The sequence below is a fragment of the Littorina saxatilis genome, linkage group LG8 (assembly GCF_037325665.1).
Source record: "Littorina saxatilis isolate snail1 linkage group LG8, US_GU_Lsax_2.0, whole genome shotgun sequence".
NCBI classification, from domain to species: domain Eukaryota; kingdom Metazoa; phylum Mollusca; class Gastropoda; order Littorinimorpha; family Littorinidae; genus Littorina; species Littorina saxatilis.
Window position 1 is genome coordinate 64,274,895 of NC_090252.1, and position 23,801 is coordinate 64,298,695.

At 46.9% G+C, this 23,801-nt stretch overlaps 1 protein-coding gene and 1 long non-coding RNA gene across 2 annotated transcripts; both read left to right on the forward strand.

Annotated features, from left to right (window-relative positions):
• The first annotated feature begins 1,072 nt into the window (after positions 1-1,072).
• On the forward strand, positions 1,073-22,379 carry LOC138974157 (uncharacterized). The gene is made up of 8 exons (XM_070346860.1): positions 1,073-1,165; positions 1,824-2,243; positions 2,584-2,702; positions 13,053-13,329; positions 13,940-13,969; positions 20,085-20,225; positions 20,899-21,141; positions 21,658-22,379. The coding sequence occupies exons 1-8, from the start codon at positions 1,108-1,110 to the stop codon at positions 21,735-21,737; spliced, it is 1,368 nt and encodes a 455-aa protein (XP_070202961.1). The 5' UTR covers positions 1,073-1,107; the 3' UTR covers positions 21,738-22,379.
• On the forward strand, positions 7,605-10,487 carry LOC138974131 (uncharacterized). The gene is made up of 2 exons (XR_011458323.1): positions 7,605-8,101; positions 9,810-10,487. It is a non-coding gene; the product is annotated as an uncharacterized lncRNA (long non-coding RNA).
• Positions 22,380-23,801: the final 1,422 nt, after the last annotated feature.

Genomic DNA, 23,801 nt, shown 5'->3' on the forward strand with positions numbered 1-23,801 from the left:
CATGACACTGGTTATTATTTGTCTCGGTCTGACGGCATGCGTCACTGTCAACTGTGCATTGAACATTGTCTCTCTTCATTCCTACCTTGGCACTGTTCTGTTCTGCTCTGCTCTTCTTTGGTCTCTTCTTTGCTGGTCTCTTCTTTGCTGGTCTCTTCTTTGCTGGTCTCTTCTTTGCTGGTCTCTTCTTTGCTGGGCTCTTCTTTGCTGGTCTATTCTTTGCTGGTCTCTTCTTTGCTGGTCTCTTCTTTGCTGGTCTCTTCTTTGGTCTCTTCTTTGCTGGTCTCTTCTTTGCTGGGCTGGTGGTTTGCGTCTCCATGCACCGGTCGGTGCGGGTGTCATGGCGAAACCACGGTCGTCCCGGTCACATTTCAAGCGGAGAACGAATACTGTTCCTTCTTCTGTTCCGGCCACTTTCCACGATGTCACCGTATGTTTACACAGTAGGGTTGACAAGACATCTTCTGCAGCAGTAGGGAGTCATACGACTGGCATTGTGGTGTCAGAAACGCTGATAAATCAGGAGCTCCAAAAAACGTGTGTTGCTCCTTTGACACGCCGGAAGCAATCCAGAGAGAGAGAGAGAGAGAGAGAGAGAGAGAGAGAGAGAGAGAGAGAGAGAGAGAGAGAGAGAGAGAGAGAGAGAGAGAGAGAGAGAGAGATAACCAATTTATCCTTCGCTGGGGGTATGCAGTGCCTTGGCATTGCACTTCTACTTAATAATTAGCATTTTACAAATTGTACGATTCACTCTTACAATGAAATGTGTGCTAGATTGCCTTCTCTCTTCAGAGCGAATAGATCAACCTACACTCGTTACGTTTCCTGAAACCAGCTCATGTTAATCCGCTATAGCATTTCCGAAAGATAGTCATGTAACTTAGTTTAATATGTTAAAATGGAACAGACAAAAACAAACATTTTACAGAAACCAACGCATTTGTCTTCACGATCAATCTCCAGAATCCATGTTACGTGTCGTCTTGGCTAGCGCGACGTGTACATCTTGGCAAACGCTTGACGTAATAAAAACTCAAGTTGATGACGTACGTTATACGTAGAGGATGTGGTACAGGTTCTAGACAAAATGCCTCATCTAGGAACAAAATGGCATGGCACGTTTGTCATGTCTTGTGGACAATTCTGCTGTGTTTGCTGCAAAAGGGTAAGAAGTGTGTATGCCTTGTACTTCCAAACGTATGCTGCTGTTCTTGTGCCACGGTTCTTATGCTGCCGTGTTTCAGCGAGGATAACCAAACTGAGCTCTCCGTATGGAAAATGAGTAAAGCAGCGTTTTGTAAAGCAATAGCTGTCAGTGTTTGGGAATTAAAGGGCATCATCTGGGTATCATTGGGTTTGTAAAGAACAGTACTGTGCCATTAACCACTGACTTACCACCGATCCACCAGCATGTTCAAGTCGTGTTCAATGCTGCTTTGTCAATCTGCAGAGGATTCGTGACTAATACTAATAGCATATATTCTTGAAAACAGATTCCAAAAACACATGTGTCACGACATTGCACTCGAATTAAAGCTTTGTTTTAAATCGGGTTCAAACAGTTCCTGAACAACTGTAACTAGCGATCGTATTACATGTAGGTTTTCAGTATATTCTTCTTATTTTTATTATTTATTCATGGGCTGAAACTCCCACGTTCACTCATGTTTTTGGACGAGTGGATATTTACGTGTATGACCGTTTGTACCCCGCCATTCAGGCAACCATACGCCGATTCCGGAGGAAACGTTCTCAGTACCGTAGCAGTTGAAGCAAAAGCCCCTGGCAATGACTGAACATGTCCTTGTTGTGTTGGATTGCAGCTCAGAGTCTAGAGCCTGACGGCCCGACTGATATCAAATTCACCCCAGCAACACTGACCTTGACACCCAGCGCCTCGGACGGTGACGGGGGGATTATTTCTATTGGATGTAGAGCAATCTCAGTAGTTGAGGACGAACTTATGACGGGCATGAAGGTTGAGCGTGTGCTGCATACCAGTCCTAATGCTGACCCTGTGACGATTGCGGCAGCTTCTCCACCACTGGAAGCGGATGCCGTGTTGACGCAGACGTCATTTCAAGGCTCTGCCAAGGTGTTTGGCAGTCTCCGAGAAAAGAAAATTTTTCTGACGTTGTACAAAGTCAACTGCGATGATGCTGGCATGATCATCTGCACTGCTACTTCAGAAGCTAGCAGTGCCTATAAGACGTACCAAGCTTCACAAAATCTGACGATTGAAGGTAGCTGTATTCTTTGTCTCTCTCTTTCTCTTTGTGTGTGTGTATGTGTGTGTGTGTGTGTGTGTGTGTGTGTGTGTGTGTGTGTGTGTGTGTGTGTGTGTGTGTGTGTGTGTGTGTGTGTGTGTGTCTCTCTCTCCCTGGTAAAAACAAACGTCCATGTACTCATGATCATCTTTATCTTTATGTGTGTGTGATGCTGTATTTTGAATTCTATGTGTAAGACGTACCACTTCCCTGTTATACATTTTGAAACCTCAATGGTCAATTAGAAATGATATTATCTTGAAACATGACTAGGGGCTATTATGAATGATATCACCTCATCGATGTTATTTTACAGTGAGCCCTGGCACACTAACACTGACTGCCCAACCCAGCGGTGTGTCCGATTGGACGTCCAGCGATACACTGACCATTCGCTGCGACGGTATTGTTGGCACTGTGAAGAACCAATATCAGGTATGGCCTATTTGGAGGGCCAGTGGTGGGCTGTTTTTATCATTGACTCACATGCGAAGCAAAAGTGAGTCTATGTACTCACCCGAGTCGTCCGTCCGGTCCGTCCCCCCCGTCCGTCCGGACGTCCGTCCGGAAAACTTTAACGTTGGATATTTCTTGGACACTATTCAGTCTATCAGTACCAAATTTGGCAAGATGGTGTATGATGACAAGGCCCCAAAAAACATACATAGCATCTTGACCTTGCTATTTTTCACATTTTTCCCATTTTCTCTGAAGTTTTTGAGATTGAATACCTCACCTATATATGATATATAGGGCAAAGTAAGCCCCATCTTTTGATACCAGTTTGGTTTACCTTGCTTCAAGGTCAAGGTCACAGGAGCTCTTCAAAGTTGGATTGTATACATATTTTGAAGTGACCTTGACCCTGAACTATGGAAGATAACTGTTTCAAACTTAAAAATTATGTGGGGCACATGTTATGCTTTCATCATGAGACACATTTGGTCACATATGATCAAGGTCAAGGTCACTTTGACCCTTATGAAATGTGACCAAAATAAGGTATTGAACCACTAAAAGTGACCATATCTCATGGTAGAAAGAGCCAATAAGCACCATTGTACTTCCTATGTCTTGAATTAACAGCTTTGTGTTGCATGACCTTGGATGACCTTGGGTCAAGGTCACATGTATTTTGGTAGGAAAAATGTGTAAAGCAGTTCTTAGTGTATGATGTCATTGCTAGGTTTAGTTGTAAAGATCAAGGTCAAGCATGTGAGTCGTATGGGCTTTGCCCTTCTTGTTTGAAAACAAATCAAAGGAACGTTTAAACGGTTCTTGAGAAGAAACGCTGTTCAGGATGCTGAGTACCTTGTGGTGGCGAAAGGGCTAAGTGCTATTGCTAATCATTGTTGCTCTCTCCTGGGAAATGTTCAAGAGGTACGATCTTCTTCTCTTCTTCTTCTTCGTTCATGGGCTTAGACTCCCACGTTCACTAATGTTTTTAGCACGAGTGGATTTTTACGTATATGACCGTTTTTACCCCGCCATTCAGGCAGCATACGCCGATTTCGGTGGAGGCATGCTGGGTATTTTCGTGTTTCTATAACCCACCGAACTCTGACATGGATTACAGGATCTTTTCCGTGCGCACTTGGTCTTGTGCTTGCGTGTACATACAAAGTGGGTTAAGCCACTAGCAGGTCTGCACATAAGTTGACCTGGGAGATCGGAAAAATCTCCACTCTTAACTCACCAGGCGGCAGCGACCGGGATTCGAACTCCCGACCGGCGGATTAGGAGGCCGATGTCTTACCACCACGCCACTGCGCCGGTCGGTATGATCAAACATAGGTAAATGTTAACGCTGGAGGAGCCTCAGTCCCGCACCACATTGACCTCTTGAGCCAGTCAGCTGTGATTGGTGACTGTGTTTCACACCTGTCAAGTTCTGTGTCACTGCATTTCTCGGTCAAGTTCTGTGTCACTGCATTTCTCGGTCAAGTTCTGTGTCACTGCATTTCTCGGTCAAGTTTTGTGTCACTGCATTTCTCGGTCAAGTTCTGTGTCACTGCATTTCTCGGTCAAGTTCTGTGTCATTGCATTTCTCGGTCAAGTTCTGTTCTATGAGGGTGACACTTTTGCAACGTTGGTACTTGCAATCGCATGAAATTTCTGCTGTTCGGTAGCCATTGTAGGCAATAGCGTATGGAAGGAACGATAACTCTTGAGAGCAAAAGTTTTGCCCGCAGGCCAGTGAACCTTCCGTATCTCTCGCATCGAAGAGCTATCCAAGCGGGTTATTGTGCAAGTTGGCTATTTGGATGTAACTGAGTTCAAAAATAATTGTTTTATTTTGTGGGGTTTTTTTTCACTCACAAATGTTAGGATGTTGAGTATGACTGAGGTTAGTGATGGTTGTGGGAAGGGATGTGACGGTTGGGCAAGTTTCCTATGATAATTTTGGGATGGAATAAGATAATGACTTGATATGTCAGGTCGCACGGGGATACAGTTTGGGGCAATTGCAGGAGGAAACATCAACGTTCTCTTGCATATCATGTTATGAGGGTATACAGCTATTCTGATGAACACGTGGGGGAAATCGGGGGCTGTGATTGGATGGTCTCGCACATCCCTTTTCCGATCATCAAAGCATAACGCAACGGAAGTTGGTATTTTTTTGCTGATATCCAAACGATATCGGCAATAACAAAGACGCATGGTTCCGGTTTCTTCCACATGTATAAAGTACACGCATACCTCGCCAGGTTTGTTTATGTGACTAGTACAGACTAGTCGACAGACGATGCCATTTGATTTGTGTGTGTATTTGTTGTTGCTTACTGTACATGACATACATTGCGTGTAAAATCCAGTTCTTTAACAGGCAACACACCTTGCAAAGTTCAAGAAGCTGCAATCTGAAGCAACCTATCTCTGATTCTAGCAGACGATCTTTCCTGTGTTTAACACAAACTCAGCAAACTCTCCTGTCTCATAGAACGTCCATTGTACACTCTTCAAAAAAAGTTAAGGATCGGTTGAAAAAACGGATCTAATTATAAAAAAATTGCCAAAAAATTAAACATCGACATAATAATTCAAAGATTAATGTGTTTGAATTAAGAAATGAACAATGAGTCTTGACCTAGAATTTTGTTTGGCAGGCAGAGTTATTTCCCTTTGTGGGACTTCTCAAAAGCTTCTGCATTTTGGAAGAAAAAGGGTGATTTTTATAGCCCCATGAAATTTGCGGAACGCATGCCAGGGCAAAAGGTTGTGATGCACGTGCTACAACAGGGTCCTGGCTATGAACATTGCTCACCAGCTTGTGTTTAAAGGTTGACACGCTGACACAATTATGCACCGTAGCAACATGCCCCCACGAAGAAAACTGAGCGATTTGAATAGAGGGAGGGCAATAGGATGGCTACAAGACGGTGTTGCTGCCAGGCAAGTGACCCAGAGGCTTGCAGTGGCTCCCTCTGTCATCATCAGACTAAAACAGAGATTCCACGCAACTGGAAGAGTGCAGGTGCGACACCGTTCTGGTCGGCCCAGAGTCACCACACAAAGAGAGGATCGCTTCATTCAGAGGCAGGCCATGCAACAAAGAATGGCTACTGCAAACAACATTAGGCAACGCCTACAACTGCTGTTAGTGGTCAGACGATCCGAAACCGCTTACACAACTTTGGTTTGCATGTAAGGCGTCCGGACCGAGGAACAATCCTGACTGCTAATCACCGAGCAGCTCGCCGAGCCTGGTGCACTCAACATGTGAGGTGGCAACGTCAGCAGTGGGCTCATGTGTTGTTTACAGATGAGTCCCGCTTTTGCTTGGAACCTGCTGATGGTCGCATCCGAGTGTGGAGGCGTCGCGGAGAGCTCTTCGCAGAAGGCGCTGTTCTGTAACGACAGCGTTTTGGCGGAGGCTCTGGGATAGTCTGGGGAGGGATCAGCACACGTCTAAGGACACCTCTGTAACATGTAGTGGGCAACTTGACCGTTGTCCGCTACCAAAATGACATCCTGCAACCCCTGGTCGTTCCAGCCCTCCAAGCGATCGGCCCTCGTGCGATTCTTCAGGATGACAACGCACCTCCCCATCGCTCCAGCGGGCCAGGGTCAACAGGATGCTGTGGCCAGCCAACAGCCCGGACCTGAACCCCATAGTGCACATGTGAGACGAGCTTTGTCGTCGGGTACAGCAACATCACCCTCCTCCTGCCAATCTGGGTCAACTGCTGCAATGGCTCCAGCAGGAGTAGAATGGAGTTCCCAGAGCATTCATATGCAACCTGATCCACTCCATGCGCCAACGATGTGTTGAATGCCTGGCACACAACGGAGGGCACACGCGTTATTGACACTGATTCACATTGTTGTGAATTCCATTTTCAAGGGTTGTCACGTTTGACACACTCTAGCTAAATTGTCGCTGCCGCGTTCGATCTTGTTTGTCATTAGGCTACTCCTTGGTTGTTCAATTTTTTTTTTAAAGGAAAAGTCCAAGGTTTTTAAATATGCCCAAAAACTTGAAAATCGAATGCCAAATGTTACAAACATCTCTGGAAAAATATTTTAAAAATTGAAAAAAAATTGTTGTTGTTGTAGTTGAAGATTTAGTGTTGCGGGGCTAACCAAGACAAGTCGCCTGGGGTCAAGTAGTGGTCACGTGGTTTTCGGTGCACTGTGACGTCGGTGCACTGTGACGTCACAAGTTATTGTGTTGATTCTACCACTAGTACCAGCTTGATTTTCACACAGAAAAGTCACCACTGTATGCCCGAAAAGAATGCCTCGGTGGAGAGCAGCCGCAAACTGCAACAACTCGTCAATGTCCCCAGGCATTTCATAGCACACTTTCCCTCATAAAACTCTGAGTCTCTTGTGGAAATGGAAGAGATGTGTGCAGCACAAGCGTGCAGATTTCAAAGTGTCGGGCACTTTCTGGACACAGATTTCGCCATTTTTCTGCAGCACAAAAGTTGGCGTTTCATCCCTGAAACAAATGTTTTGACCCCTGGCAGTGTCTTCCCTTCATAAAAGTCCGGAGAGGGCAGTATTACGACGAGCCATCGAAACTCCGAGGCGACATACGAACAGCGGATTATCTCACAAGAAGGAATGCGTTGAAGGTCAGAGTACATGCTTTTATTTTCATGCATACGTAAACATTGTTTTGATCCGCAGCGAATACGAATTGGTGCAGAACAGTGTGTCTGGGTCCAGCTGATATTCGCTGGAGTACAGATGCGCCACAGGCAAGATCTACAGAGTTACAACTTACAGAACGGTCTGAGCTGAGCTAAGAGTAAGAGTAAAAAGTAGTCAGGGTTGTGGACACGTAAGACAATGCGTGTGTCACGTTATTTATTCTGTTCAGTCGCAAACTATCCCCTGATATCAATTCATGAAATTGGCAGCGTTTGCTGGAATCATGGTTTAATGCTATTTTTACCAGATCTAAACTTTTGGTGGATGTGCAACCGGTAAGGTAAACAGACACCTGCATGCTAGAGACAAGAAGATTACGAATTGTGCAGGGAATTAATCTTTCTGCATTGACTGAGAGACGCAAAACCAGTCTAATTGCTACAACATGGATACACATCCAGACGACTTCCAGAGGGTGTCTAAATGTTCAGTGTACTGTATAGATCAGAAGCATACTTTCGAATTGATTTATACTCACACTCATTTTCTCTCTTCTTTTACTTCCAGACCTTTCATCATCACTCACGGCCACTGGTCAGAACAGGTCACTAGACACTGACACCGTGACCATTCCAGATTTCCCGGTTCTCCGTGATCACAACGCAACTGTTGACCAGTCCTGTTCCTACCGTCCAGAATCACCACAGGAGAAAACCAACGTGCCATTCATCGTAAGATTTTTGTTTTGTTTTGAAAATTAGTGCCTTATTCTAGCTTTGCAAAAAAACGAGAAAGTGTCTTTGACAGATACCATCCAAATAATACATTATGAAAACAAGTACAAGTTCATTTCTACTCATGTTAATCGTTTATGCTTTCTGTGCTGAGCGACATATGGATTGAATTTCTTTCGTAACTCACCTCCCGTCAACCTGCAAAACTATATCTGTCGAAGTAGTTTCAAATAAAGTTAGTATGCTTCCGAATAAAAAATATAAAAAAGGGTATTTTCTGAAATTTTTAATTATAGACCAAAACAAAACATTCACGAGTATGTTGTTGACCTGATGGTCTTTATGGTAGACAGCAAGAGTTGCATGTTCAAGAAGTTTAAGCAGTACATTTGAAAGAGCAAGGTAATTTAAGGTGGTATAATTTTAATGGTAGGTTCCACTGTATAAAGGCGACATGGAGGGTATCTTTGACGGACTCATTCAACATTCATACCCATGCACATCACCTCAAACACATAAGCTTTGTTCTTGAGTCAAATTTATTGGCTTCATAAATATTGTGAATTTGTGTCCGTTTGCAGATTGGCTTATCTATGATTTTTTTCGAAAATATCTTGCGATCTACGTACGCATAATGTAACACGTGAAGAAGAACATAAAAAGTTCGTCAAAAGGAATCTAATTTGCATTTCAACCCATTTGCCTTCCTTATTGTTAATTTTTTCTTCATAAAGACTACTTGAAATAAACAAAATGTTTAACCATTTCAAGGCCTCTGAACACGTTTAAAAAAAATGCAGGTCTTTGCTCACTATATCAGATATGCCAAGGCTCAGTTTACACAGGAAAAATCATCTGTCGACTTCAACACATACCAATAATCAACAGCCTCACTGCTTCTTGGAGCTGGATTTTGTGTGTGGAATGAATTACACATGTGGTGTTTTAGAATATAATTCATAGAAGATGTACATTCGTGCAGAAAGGCTTTAATTTAATAATTAGGTCTTCGTGATGTTCTCTTAAAATAATTAACATGTGTTCCCTTTACCGGGCCTCTGAACCAGTTTTGTGAATATGCAGGTTAAACTCGTGCTTTTTCTGTGTTATCAGTGTATTTCTCATCCAGGCATGGATGCGTCCTCTTAAATGGACAGCCCTTCCCGTGTAAACGATTGAGTTCAAAATCTCAAATCTTACCAGGCTTTTACATGGGATATGGCCATCCTTCCGTTTTGAAAAATACCAGAACTGAACACTCTGTATGGGTACTCTCTTTGGGAATGTATAATTTTATGAATTAATTTCTTTAACGCCACACGTGTAAAACATTCCCTAAGAAAGTCTGGCCTTGAAGTAAATGCAAATTAAACTATGTATACTTTTGACAAACTTTTTCTGTTCTTATTCACATGTTAAAATGTGTGCAGAGATCGTTAGTTAGGCCAAAAAAAAGAGGTCTGTTTACGGTAACATAGGCCCAAAAAAATAGGGTCTGTAGGTCGGGATTTTTTTTTTTTTTTTTTTTTTTCAAAAAACCATTATTTTTACGTTATTTTACACCCAAAAAAAAAAAAGCTTTTTTTTTTTTTTCCCCAAATGCCAAAAAAAAGTCTAGGGTCGCGCGAAAAAAATAGGGTCGGTCGGGTTACCGTAAACAGACTATTTTTTTTTTTGGCCTTACTTCCAAACAACCATGTTTCAGGCAACAGGCAAACGGACAATACTGGACACAGGCTATGCTGACCGGCTCATGGACTGACTACCTGATGCAGGAGTAGACCAACAGTGGAAAAAGTCTGGAACAAAATGTTGCAGAATGTGAACCATGTACCGGACCACGTGACAACCCAGTATCATCTTCAAACCATGCAGGAATCTGTTCAACACAGTCACACGATTTGTAAAAGTATATTTCAGCCTTCTGTAGCTCAGGGAGTTTGAACCCCACTCTTCATCCGTTTGGGAAAGTATTTCTGATTGTTTTGACTGCACAGGTTGGTAATGGTACTCTGATGCTTCTGCCGAGAAACCCCACTCGCTAGCGCACCAGCTGCCTGTTATGGGTAAGCGACGTGCCTGTATTTCCTGCAAAGCAAGACAGAATAAAACAGCAGCTTAGTTTGAGCTTTTAAGACATTCGTACAAGAGAAAACGTGTACGTGTTTGTTTGGAGAGGATGGATAGAATCATAAGACACGCTGTGTCTATGTGACGTAGAGCAGGTTTTCAAATTCATGCTGAAGCACTGTGTGATCGCTATTTTTTGGGGCATATATCTTACCTTGATTTCAGATAGACTGGGAACCGAAATGAGGATGTTTACATGAATAAACTATGCTGATATGTATGTGTTTAGAAATAAAGAATAGTTTTAATGATATATGATGGTGGTTTTTTTTTAACCCAATGTGATATTTTTGTATTTGAAAACAAATTGTACACTCTGTTGTCAATTTTACTTTCAGATAAATAAATCTATCATAATGAAAATCATCTGTTTGTGTTGTGTTACTTACCCATTTTGATCAATGTTGAGTCGTCCATATTCCTGTGTGTACGCATAGTATGCAGTTTGAAGGTAGTAGATGTCCGAACAAACATAGAGGATGTGTTGTTAGGCTGTCTATCTCCTCATCCAGGTTTTCCAGATATTTGAATTTCGTTCCCTCTTGGAGTTTCTGCACTGACACCTGATAAGCAAAATACACGTATCACTCTGTGATCATGGCAACATGTATCATCTGTATGCCCCGTTCAAAAATTACCTTGAGATTCTAAGGTATACACAGAAATTGCACTGAATCTCATATGGTTGCTTTTCGACACACACCACACATTTTTAATGGGACTGTGAGGTTTTGTTAATACAGTAAAATAATATAGTAGCAACGTAATGTCTGTTCGTGACGTTTGAGAATACCGATCTATGCACTAACGCATTGTCTTTTTGTAGTGTGACTGTCCGACATTGCGTACTCCTAAAAATCAATGATCAAAAAGTTTGAACTGCTGTAATCGTGTTTCAGCATATGTCTGACAGTGCTTATTTGCTTCCAAAACGGCTTGCGATATCACTAGCCATCAGCGTTTCGCCACTGCTCAGAAAATCTTATGATTTCAGATCTAGTTTGAGATCGGAAATCACGTGTGCTCGTTTAAAAAACTAAATTCATTTATTACTTCCCTTTGACCGTTTCGCAAGAAAAATGTCAGGATCACTATTAGTATTAGCACATGAAAGCAGCCCACCGCCATTTCAAAAAAGTTTCACTGTTTAGTGGTGTCGATGTCATGTAGTGTCTTACTGTCGCAAATAAAAATACCAGGATAATTGCAGTTTTGTCCGCAAGAAACAGACTTTGCGCAATGTTAACTTGCTGTCTACATGTTTTGTTGTGTGACTGAAAAATTACTCAGAATTCCAAGAGAAAATAAGGATAGTCGCGTGTGAACATCACTGTGGAAACATTTATTCTAAACTGGGCAGTTCAAGGACGAAATCCTTGATTAAAGATAGGAAAATAAACAACACCAGATGCCTGAAATAATAGCATAAATCAATGATCTTTACATGCTTACAGATCTGTGGAAGCACATCAACTGATCTGTGAAAAACACACCTGACTTCGATCTAGCATGCAAGAGGCAGCGACTACGGACTAGTGGTGTGTCAACATCAACAAAGAGAATCACATACCATTTCGTATTGCCCGAAGAGGCTCAAACGGGCACGCTAAAACCTCAGGCTGGCTGAAAACCGGTCCGTATTCCACTTGTCTTCCTCACTGCTTGAGCCGGCCATGTTTGTTGTTCAAGGCTCGTGACGTAGCACACGTATGTGCACAAGGTCATGAGCCAAGACTGCGCGCGCGATGGAACGATTCAGAACAACCAAAAAACGAGTCAAAGTATACTTTTTGGATTTCTGTGTTCATTTTTACACACGCATTTGTGGTTGATGAATTAAGAGGGTCAACATATCAAAAGTGACCCTAAACCTTGGACTTTCGGTCTTGTCTGTTTTGTGTGGCGTGCTTGTAAAAAAGTGATCCTTAAATTTTTTTGAAGAGTGTAGAGTGCAATGTTGAAATGAAGTTACCGGTCTGAAACATTAAGTCGTTTCTTCTGAGACAATCCTTGTTCTCTTGTCATCTACAGATTTACTGCAGTCTTCATCACGCGAATCCCCAACAGAAGTCAGACTTTCGAACATAGAATATACGCAAGCAAGCATGATACGTCATGACGTCATATGATTCCTAGCATATTGACGTAATGCTAAACATCCGGTTATCTCGAGTCTTCTCCGTAACACATGTCCGTGGGGTTTTCAATGTTCGGTGATTTCCTTGGATACATGCGCAAAGGGATATGCGCACTATAACCGTCGTCTGCAATCAACGACATGGACCATTCTGGTAGGTGTTGCTGACAAAAACATGATTTTAACACAATATAATGTCAGAATAGCTACATAAACGCTATTGTGTTTTCAGCGTAGCAATAGGTTTCCGATATTTAGACTCGAACAAGAATAATACGACTCGTCTTCGACTCGTCGGCATTATAGGCCTACTTGTCTCGTCTAAATATCGGTCCCTATTGCTACGCTGAATAAACAAGAGCTGTTAATAACAGCAAATATTCTTGAATCATACACAGTGGAACCCTCCTGTTAAGACATGGAACATCTGAGAAAACCAGATCTGAATAAGAAAGGAGTCTTAAAAAATTCGTACATTTACAGAGGTTAAGAAAAAACAGTTTCAGAAAACAGGGGCTTAAAAGGGAGGGAGTTCTATTGGGGTGGGGGGGGGGGGGTAGGGGGTCGTCTTGGAGGCGGGGGGGGGGGGGGGGGTCCATTGGAATTGGACATGACGATGGGGTGTCGTATAAAGCATTTGCTTTTCGTCAAAATGACAATCTAGTTATGCTCTGTTGAAAGATTCAATGGACATGGGAGTACCAGGACACAGCCACTCAAACCTCCGGAGAAGAAAACTGGAAGCCTTATCATCTGATCGGCCACCCAGCCACCGACATCAACACAGGCTCCTTAGTACCAACCGCCAACCCCTGCTACAAGCGTCAGACAAGTACACTGACACGGCGTCTGACCGGGTCCGATACAGGCCGACAATACCGCTGTTTCGTCATCAACCGTGAAGTGTCCAGTCGGGGTGTGGGCCCCGCACAAGTGCTCACGATTGGCACAGTGACAGGTTTTTATTTTTTTATTTTAATTTTTTTTTTAATATCCCAGTTGCATGCAGGCTGCTTTAGCCCTTTCTTTTTTTCCTCTTTCTTTTTTTGTTTCTTTTTGTTGTTGTTGGCGGGGAGCATCCTTCTTCATTGATCTTTTGTTTTCTTTTTTTCCCCTGCTTTTTATATGATTGTTTCTACTTTAAATATACCTATATCATTGACAATACTATTTCTAAATTAATTTCTAATTTAATTATTGATTGCGCTAATATTTTTAATATTGTTTTAATATGTTTCATCGGAATGAGTTTACGTATTATATGTTGAAGCAGTTCTTTATTGTTCTTGTATTTTGTGTTTTGTTTTTTCATGAATAAATCCTTTGCCTTGCCTTGCCTTGCCTTGCCTTGCCTTGCCTTGCTAATAGCTGAAGAATAAACCTGTCCACTGTTTGTTGAACGCGATACGATACTTCCCAAATACACACTTAAAGTTAAAGTATTCTTTCTGTTTGCTATCATTATTCCAGACATTAAACTGGACTGTGTGCGCTTGGATTTTTTGGCAGGTGGGGTATATTGAACCAAAAAGGCTCCAGATTACTTTACACCTCTGTCTGTATTGCAGAAATACCATCAACAGAACGGAATGCAACCGGTCAGTATGTTTATATTTTATTTGTAATGTTATATACTCTATAACCCCAATGCTGGGAAATTCGGGTCGCTTCCTCCCAGTGGAAAGCTAGCAGCAACAAGAGTCGCGCTACCCAGGTGTGTGCGTCTTTAGGTGTAACCAGCCACGTGAACTTATGGCAGAATGACCAAGGTCTTTTACGTGCCACTGTGGTGACACGGGGGTGGAACGAGGGCCCGGGTAGCTCAGGTGGTAGGGCACTGGATTTGTGATCGAAAGGTAGCTGGTTCGAACCCGGGCCGGGACGGACACGGGTTAACTGTATGTGCGGACCCAAAGACGGTATCCATGTCCCACCCCCGTGTCCCACCCCCATCTCCCTCCCCCGTGTCCCACCCCCATCTCCCACCCCCATCTCCCACCCCCGTGTCCCACCCCCGTGTCCCACCCCCATCTCCCTCCCCCGTGTCCCACCCCCATCTCCCTCCCCCGTGTCCCACCCCCATCTCCCACCCCCATCTCCCACCCCCATCTCCCACCCCCATCTCCCTCCCCCGTGTCCCACCCCCATCTCCCTCCCCCGTGTCCCACCCCCATCTCCCACCCCCGTGTCCCACCCCCATCTCCCTCCCCCGTGTCCCACCCCCATCTCCCACCCCCGTGTCCCACCCCCATCTCCCTCCCCCGTGTCCCACCCCCATCTCCCTCCCCCGTGTCCCACCCCCATCCCCCACCCCCGTGTCCCACCCCCATCTCCCTCCCCCGTGTCCCACCCCCATCTCCCACCCCCGTGTCCCACCCCCATCTCCCTCCCCCGTGTCCCACCCCCATCTCCCTCCCCCGTGTCCCACCCCCATCTCCCTCCCCCGTGTCCCACCCCCATCTCCCACCCCCGTGTCCCACCCCCGTGTCCCACCCCCATCTCCCTCCCCCGTGTCCCACCCCCATCTCCCTCCCCCGTGTCCCACCCCCATCTCCCACCCCCATCCCCCACCCCCGTGTCCCACCCCCATCTCCCTCCCCCGTGTCCCACCCCCATCTCCCACCCCCGTGTCCCACCCCCATCTCCCTCCCCCGTGTCCCACCCCCATCTCCCTCCCCCGTGTCCCACCCCCATCTCCCTCCCCCGTGTCCCACCCCCATCTCCCACCCCCGTGTCCCACCCCCATCTCCCACCCCCGTGTCCCACCCCCATCTCCCACCCCCGTGTCCCGCTCCCATCTCCCTCCCCCGTGTCCCACCCCCATCTCCCTCCCCCGTGTCCCACCCCCATCTCCCTCCCCCGTGTCCCACCCCCATCTCCCTCCCCCGTGTCCCACCCCCATCTCCCTCCCCCGTGTCCCACCCCCATCTCCCACCCCCGTGTCCCACCCCCATCTCCCACCCCCGTGTCACCACCCCCATCTCCCTCCCCCATCTCCCACCCCCATCTCCCACCCCCATCTCCCACCCCCGTGTCCCACCCCCATCTCCCACCCCCGTGTCCCACCCCCATCTCCAACCCCCGTGTCCCACCCCCATCTCCCACCCCCGTGTCCCACCCCCATCTCCCACCCCCGTGTCACCACCCCCATCTCCCACCCCCATCTCCCTCCCCCATCTCCCACCCCCGTGTCCCACCCCCATCTCCCACCCCCGTGTCCCACCCCCGTCTCCCACCCCCATCTCCCACCCCCGTGTCCCACCCCCATCTCCCACCCCCGTGTCACCACCCCCATCTCCCACCCCCGTGTCACCACCCCCATCTCCCACCCCCGTGTCCCACCCCCACCCCGTGTCCCACCCCCATCTCCCACCCCCATCTCCCACCCCCATCTCCCACCCCCCTCTTCCACCCCCGTGTCCCACCCCCAACTCCCACCCCCATCTCCCACCCCCATCTCCCACCCCGTGCCCCACCCCCTTCTCCCACCCCCATCTCCCACCCCCATCTCCCACCCCCATCTCCCACCCCCGTGTCCCACCCCCATCTTCCACCCCCATCTCCCACCCCCATCTCCCACCCCCGTGTCCCACCCCCATCTCCCACCCCCATCTCCCACCCCCGTGTCCCACCCCCATCTCCCACCCCCGTGTCCCACCCCCATCTCCCACCCCCGTGTCACCACCCCCATCTCCCACCCCCATCTCCCACCCCCGTGTCCCACCCCCATCTCCCACCCCCGTGTCCCACCCCCATCTCCCACCCCCGTGTCCCACCCCCATCTCCCACCCCCGTGTCCCACCCCCATCTCCCACCCCCGTGTCACCACCCCTATCTCCCACCCCCATCTCCCACCCCCATCTCCCACCCCCGTGTCCCACCCCCATCTCCCACCCCCATCTCCCACCCCCATCTCCCACCCCCGTGTCCCACCCCCATCTCCCACCCCCGTGTCACCACCCCCATCTCCCACCCCCGTGTCACCACCCCCATCTCCCACCCCCGTGTCCCACCCCCATCTCCCACCCCCGTGTCACCACCCCCATCTCCCACCCCCGTGTCCCACCCCCATCTCCCACCCCCGTGTCCCACCCCCATCTCCCACCCCCGTGTCACCACCCCCATGTCACCACCCCCGTGTCACCACCCCCATCTCCCTCCCCCATCTCCCACCCCCGTGTCCCACCCCCATCTCCCACCCCCGTGTCCCAACCCCGTCTCCCACCCCCATCTCCCACCCCCGTGTCCCACCCCCATCTCCCACCCCCGTGTCACCACCCCCATCTCCCACCCCCGTGTCACCACCCCCATCTCCCACCCCCGTGTCCCACCCCCATCTCCCACCCCCGTGTCCCACCCCCATCTCCCACCCCCATCTCCCACCCCCATCTCCCACCCCCCTCTTCCACCCCCGTGTCCCACCCCCAACTCCCACCCCCATCTCCCACCCCCATCTCCCACCCCCGTGCCCCACCCCCTTCTCCCACCCCCATCTCCCACCCCCATCTCCCACCCCCGTGTCCCACCCCCATCTCCCACCCCCGTGTCCCACCCCCATCTCCCACCCCCGTGTCACCACCCCCATCTCCCACCCCCGTGTCCCACCCCCATCTCCCACCCCCGTGTCCCACCCCCATCTCCCACCCCCGTGTCACCACCCCCATCTCCCACCCCCATCTCCCACCCCCATCTCCCACCCCCGTGTCCCACCCCCATCTCCCACCCCCGTGTCCCACCCCCATCTCCCACCCCCGTGTCCCACCCCCATCTCCCGCCCCCGTGTCCCACCCCCATCTCCCACCCCCGTGTCACCACCCCTATCTCCCACCCCCATCTCCCACCCCCATCTCCCACCCCCATCTCCCACCCCCGTGTCCCACCCCCATCTCCCACCCCCATCTCCCACCCCCATCTCCCACCCCCATCTCCCACCCCCGTGTCCCACCCCCATCTCCCAACCCCGTGTCACCACCCCCATCTCCCACCCCCGTGTCACCACCCCCATCTCCCACCCCCGTGTCCCACCCCCATCTCCCACCCCCGTGTCACCACCCCCATCTCCCACCCCCGTGTCCCACCCCCATCTCCCACCCCCGTGTCACCACCCCCATCCCCCACCCCCATCTCCCACCCCCATCTCCCACCCCCATCTCCCACCCCCGTGTCCCACCCCCATCTCCCACCCCCATCTCCCACCCCCATCTCCCACCCCCGTGTCCCACCCCCATCTCCCACCCCCGTGTCACCACCCCCATCTCCCACCCCCGTGTCACCACCCCCATCTCCCACCCCCGTGTCCCTCCCCCATCTCCCACCCCCGTGTCACCACCCCCATCTCCCACCCCCGTGTCCCACCCCCATCTCCCACCCCCGTGTCACCACCCCCATCTCCCACACCCGTGTCACCACCCCCATCTCCCACCCCCGTGTCCCACCCCCATCTCCCACCCCCATCTCCCACCCTCATCTCCCACCCCCATCTTCCACCCCCGTATCACCACAGTGCCATAAGTGCAGATGGCTGATACCACCTAAACACGCATACACTTGTGTATCTCATCTAAAGTCGGGAAAAGATACCCGCTGGGAAACAAAGCCCCACCAAAGGTCCCAGCCTGTATTGAAGGTGGGGCTTTGTTTCCCAGCGGGTATCTTTTCCCTTTATTTACGTTGCCGGGACACGGGTGCGGGAGACATATGTTCACAGAAATCAAAGTCCACGCGGACACAACGGTTAACAGCAGCGACATGTCTGGTATCTTATACCCTAGTCACACATAGAGGCCGCTTCTACTACGTTCTTAAATTGTCCGAGAGCGTGGCCAATCGTGGGAGGATCTCTATGAGCGTGGTTTGATCGGGGTGGGGTCGGGAAGCTGCAAGCTCTCCCCTCGCTTGCACAAAAGCGGGGTCGTGGCCCACAGAAAGCGTGGCAACGTCTTATTAAGAACTTTGCGGTAACGCCATTATTGTACAAGCAGCGTGGTAGCATCGTGGTGAGATCTCTGTGGTCGTGATAAAACCACCATCAGGTCCGCTCATCTTCGAAGGTGGGTACGTATAATCGCGGTCAAAATCCAGCACTTGGCAAATACACAAAAAACCTACATCAAGACTGTACTGCGCCACGCCCGGCTACGCTTGTTTTGTGCAGTTCAAAATAAGAATAGGGAGAGCGTGCAGCTTTCCGATCTAGCAGATCTTACCCCGACCAAACCACGCTCATGGAGATCCTCCCACGTTTGGCCCACGCTTGGCCACGCTCTGGATTTTGCCGGCAATAGGCCCCGATTTGATAACTTGTTCAGATCGGAGTGATCGTGGTAATTAAGGACGTAGCGCTGTGTGACGGGGCCCTTATTTCATGTTGATGTGAGAGATAAATAACAAGTCGCGTAAGGCGAAAATACAACATTTAGTCAAGTAGCTGTCGAACTCACAGAATGAAACTGAACGCAATGCAACGCAGCAAGACCGTATACTCGTAGCATCGTCAGTCCACCGCTCACGGCATAGGCAGTGAAATTGACAAGAAGAGCGGGGTAGTAGTTGCGCAGGGAAGGATAGCACGCTTTTCTGTACCTCTCTTCGTTTTAACTTTCTGAGCGTGTTTTTAATCCAAACATATCATATCTATATGTTTTTGGAATCAGGAACCAGCAAGGAATAAGATGAAAGTGTTTTTAAATTGATTTGGAAAATTTAATTTTGATAATAATTTTTATATATTTAATTTTCAGAGCTTGTTTTTAATCCGAATATAACATATTTATATGTTTTTGGAATCAGCAAATGATGGAAAATAAGGTGAACGTAAATTTGGATCGTTTTATAAAAGAAATATTTTTTTTACAATTTTCAGATTTTTAATGACCAAAGTCATTAATTAATTTTTAAGCCACCACGCTGAAATGCAATACCGAAGTCCGGGCTTCGTCGAACAATACTTGACCAAAATTTCAACCAATTTGGTTGAAAAATGAGGGCGTGACAGTGCCGCCTCAACTTTCACGAAAAGCCGGATATGACGTCATCAAAGACATTTATCAAAAAAATGAAAAAAACGTATGGGGATATCATACCCAGGAACTTTCATGTCAAATTTCATAAAGATCGGTCCAGTAGTTTGGTCTGAATCGCTCTACACACACACACACACACACACACACACACACACACACACATACACACACACATACACCACGACCCTCGTCTCGATTCCCCCCCTCGATGTTAAAACATTTAGTCATAACTTGACTAAATGTAAAAACAACCGTGCAAATAAGTTCCAAGAGACGAAAGCCGGCCTCATTATCTTGGTGGTGCATGGTGTTTTTGTTAACTATAGAAATAACAACCTCTCCATTTCCAAGACAAACGGGGTCGGGATATTTGCAGTTTTTCAACAACAGACCGTCGCTTAACAGACAAAACTGGATGAAATTATTGTCATGCTAAGCGCTCTACCCACCAGGCACAACCCCCATAATTACGAGAGAGACAATGGATGTGTATTGTACCTCGACAAACAGACCGTCGCAGGACAGACAGAACTGGATGAAATTATTGTCATGGTACGCGCTTTACCAAACAGATACAACCCTCATAATTCCGAGACAGACAAGGGGTGGGTATACATTGTCCCTCAAGAACAGACTGGCGCTGAACAGAACAGAAGCAGACCTCACTGTGTTCATGGTTTTTGTTCTACAGAAACAGATGAGAGAAACTTCGCCAGGCAACAGGGTGAGTGCCCGGATATTGGCGTGATCCTTGGGGGTCTCATTCCTGCTATCGTCGTCCTAGATCTCGCCTTTCTTGCTGTCATCATCAACTGCTTCAAACAACGCATGCGTAAGTGTTCTTTTGTACACTCTGTATCTCCACGTGGTGGCTGTTACTATGGATATTCTCTTCATTTGGATTGTGCGTTGTTTAGTGAAAGTCTGTGGCTCAAAGTCTGTGAGCATAATCTCTTCTAAAACTAGACTTTTCCCAACTTCCAATAACTTTCTTTTTGAGATTAACTTGCTAATTCAGAACAAAATAACGAATACAATACACAACCTTCGTACCTGTTTATTTTGTCCATAGCCCGGTAGCTCAGTTGGTAGAGCACTGGACTTGTGATCGAAAGGTCGCAGGTTCGAATTCGGGCCGGGACGGACACGGGTCAACTTTATGTGCAGACCCAGAGACGGAAGCCATGTCCCACCCCCGTGTCATCACAATGGCACGTAAAAGACCTTGGTCATTCTGCCATAAGTGCAGGTGGCTGAATACACCTAAACACGCAGACACCTGGGTAGCGCGACTCCGTTGCTGCTAGCTTTCCACTGGGAGGAAGCGACCCGAATTTCCCAGCGATGGGACAATAAAGTAATGAAAATGAAAAATGAAAATGAAATAGTAAAAAATGAAAAAAAGTGAAAGGAAATGAGCAGGACTTTCAAACTCTTTTCACATCGTCTTAGATACAGTTCAGCATGTAAGAGTCACGAACAATTTTCAAATGATCACAATTCAGAGAGACCAGCAACACAAACCAACAGCAGAGAGACTTACGGCAAAGACAATCAGATGACCTCCTTCAGTAACGTCAGTCGTACTGTTGGACAACGTCCTGTTGAACAACGTCCTATTGATCAACGCCCTGTTGAACAACGCCCTGTTGAACAACGTCCTGTTGAACCATGCCATGTTGAACAACGTCATGCTGAACAACCCCCTGTTAAACCATGTTCTGTTGAACAAGACTCCTCTACTGATGGTCAGTACATGTCTTAACACCTTCACTTACTGTGTGAGGTTGGCGGGGAGGCCTGTTTGTGTGTGTGTGTGTGTGTGTGTATGTGTGTGTGTGTGTGTGTGTGTGTGTGTATGTGTGTGTGTGTGTGTGTGTGTGTGAACATATGAGTGTGTGTGTCTCTGTGCCTGTGTTTGTGTGTATATGAGAGAGAGAGAATTAGATAGAGAGAGGCAGACAGACAGACAGACAGACAGACAGACAAAGACTGAGAGAGACGGACAGAGATTGAGAGACAAATGTCCAATTTACATTCATAAAATCGGCTTGCTCCGACACAAAAAACGTAACATTTTGTCAACTTTTAACCTCTTCAAGAGATTGAATGTCTTCTTCGATTTCACGTGCACCATACTCCACAACAAATGCCATCTGTGTTGCACGGCTCTGTAGGACACGTTCATCATCCATTGTGACCAGAAGTGGCTGACTCTTACCTGTTTCTGTGGGAATGTTTGACAAATGTGTTTCTTGTTGCAGACAAGCCCACCCCTTTCGATGTGCTGATCATAGAAGATGAGGGTGCGGCTGTATCAGTTCCAGGCGGAGATCCCGTGTGAAAGAATACAGAAATGAAGAAAGTTTAGATATTGGAACGTTTCTTTGTTGGACAAAGCAAGACATTCATAACTACACCGACCGACTGCTCTTTACAAGTGGACACAGAGCCAAATAATGTGGAGGTGCATTCACTAAGCTAGTTCTTGTATATGTTTTGTTAGACGGGCGCAGTGGCGTGGTGGTAAGACGTCGGCCTCCTAATCGGGAGGTCGTGAGTTCGAGTCCCGGTCGCTGCCGCCTGGTGGGTTAAGAGTGGAGATTTGTCCGATCTCCCAGGTCAACTTATGTGCAGACCTGCTAGTGACTTAACCCCCTTCGTGTGTACACGCAAGCACAAGACCAAGTGCGCACGGAAAAGATCCTGTAATCCATGTCAGAGTTCGGTTAGTTATAGAAACACGAAAATAACCAGCATGCCTCCCCCGAAATCGGCGTATGCTGCCTGAATGGCGGGGTAAAAACGGTCATACACGTAAAAATCCACGAGTGAACGTGGAAGTGTAAGCCCATGAACGAAGAAGAAGAAGACATGTTTTGTTTGTTCTCATAATGATTTGTCTGTTTGATCACTACAAAGACCGTGGGTTGACTGACTTGTCAATGTCTTGTTTTGTCATAAAAATAAACGTTCAAATAGCTAATACTTCATGTATCTTGGTTCTAGATCTTGAAACGTTAGCAGTCTATTTGTCTTTTTGACTTCCAAATGACATGCAACAACTGTCCAGTTTAAAGGGATGCTATTTGTCTGCCCGTTGGGGGGGGGGGGGAGAGTTTCTGACAAATTTGACGAATCTGAAGTGTCTGGGGAATCCACTGTGCCTTGATCTAGACGCACATGCCACGATTTTTTCATAAACTTACACCAAGTATGGTAATGTATAAAATCAAATTGAATGAATGAGCTTCAGGGCTTTGTTTGGCAAGCTACCACGGAGCCTATGGACGTGTCTTGAAAAAGACAGTTAACACATTCAGCAGAATAGTATGTACATTTCCAGACTAAGTGGTGAAGCAACTGGCAGTAAATGTAGATGAGTCATTCTCCAAAACTGGGAATAAGGCCCAAAAATAAAACTTGACTAATTTGAGTTGAATTATTGATTCAAAGGTTCTTTGTTATCAGAATGTCAGTTAGCAAGAAACAAAAAGGCAAGAAATACGTTTCCTTACAAAATACAGGTATCTGATAGGGGGGTATAGGCTTACCCGTCTCATTATGTGCACATCATCGTGACACAAATTTGTTAATAATGCAGCCATATTGAAAGATTATATGTTGTACTAATTATAGCTTGACAAGAATGTACAAGTAGTTGTTTGAAAAGAAAGAAATAAAAAAAATAAAATTGTTTTTTTTTTATAATATATATATATATATTTTTTTAATATACCTTGGCACGTACATACAATATACATGTACACACATTTAAATTGGTGACAGAAAAGGTTTGTGGACAGAAAAAGCGGAATAAAAAATGACAATGACAATGACAATGACAAATTCTTTATTAACAAGGGTAATGGCATAAGGTGCTTGTTTACATCCAGCCCTCGCCCATGGGAGGGTTTAATCTAATGATAATACGTTTTAAAATGTTGGAATATCAATTAAAGAAGTAATAAAAAATAAACGACAAACAAGCAAACGATTAGCAGACTAAACAAACAAACAAAAATATACATACAAACGAACATGACATATTATTGTCAAAGGTATAATGAAAACTGTTTCAAGCAACAAAAAACGTGTGAAACTTCGAGGGAAGAAAAAAAAACGTGAAACTGAGGAGTCAATGAAGCAACTACGTTGCAAGTAATAGCAATGTAGCATCGTTACATAAGTCATGTTATGAAATTAATTAGGTACATTTATCTACTGAAACGTGTAAAAGGTACAAATAAGGCATCAACAATATAAACATGTTCAGGCTAAGTGAGAACGAAATGTGCCATGTATAAGGAATGAGAAATATCTGTCTTTAAAAGTTTTGGCATTGACAGAATGTTTGAGACCGCTTGGAAGTGAATTCCAAAGATTAGTCCCCGAAAAGAGTAGGCTG

Bases quoted from the DNA above. Each gene is read 5' to 3' on its own strand.
- LOC138974157 (XM_070346860.1), top strand. From the start codon at position 1,108: ATGGCATGGCACGTTTGTCATGTCTTGTGGACAATTCTGCTGTGTTTG. The intron at 1,166-1,823 runs GTAAGAAGTGTG...GTTGGATTGCAG, and splicing joins GCTGTGTTTGCTGCAAAAGG to CTCAGAGTCTAGAGCCTGAC. The intron at 2,703-13,052 runs GTATGGCCTATT...CTCTGTTGAAAG, and splicing joins CTGTGAAGAACCAATATCAG to ATTCAATGGACATGGGAGTA.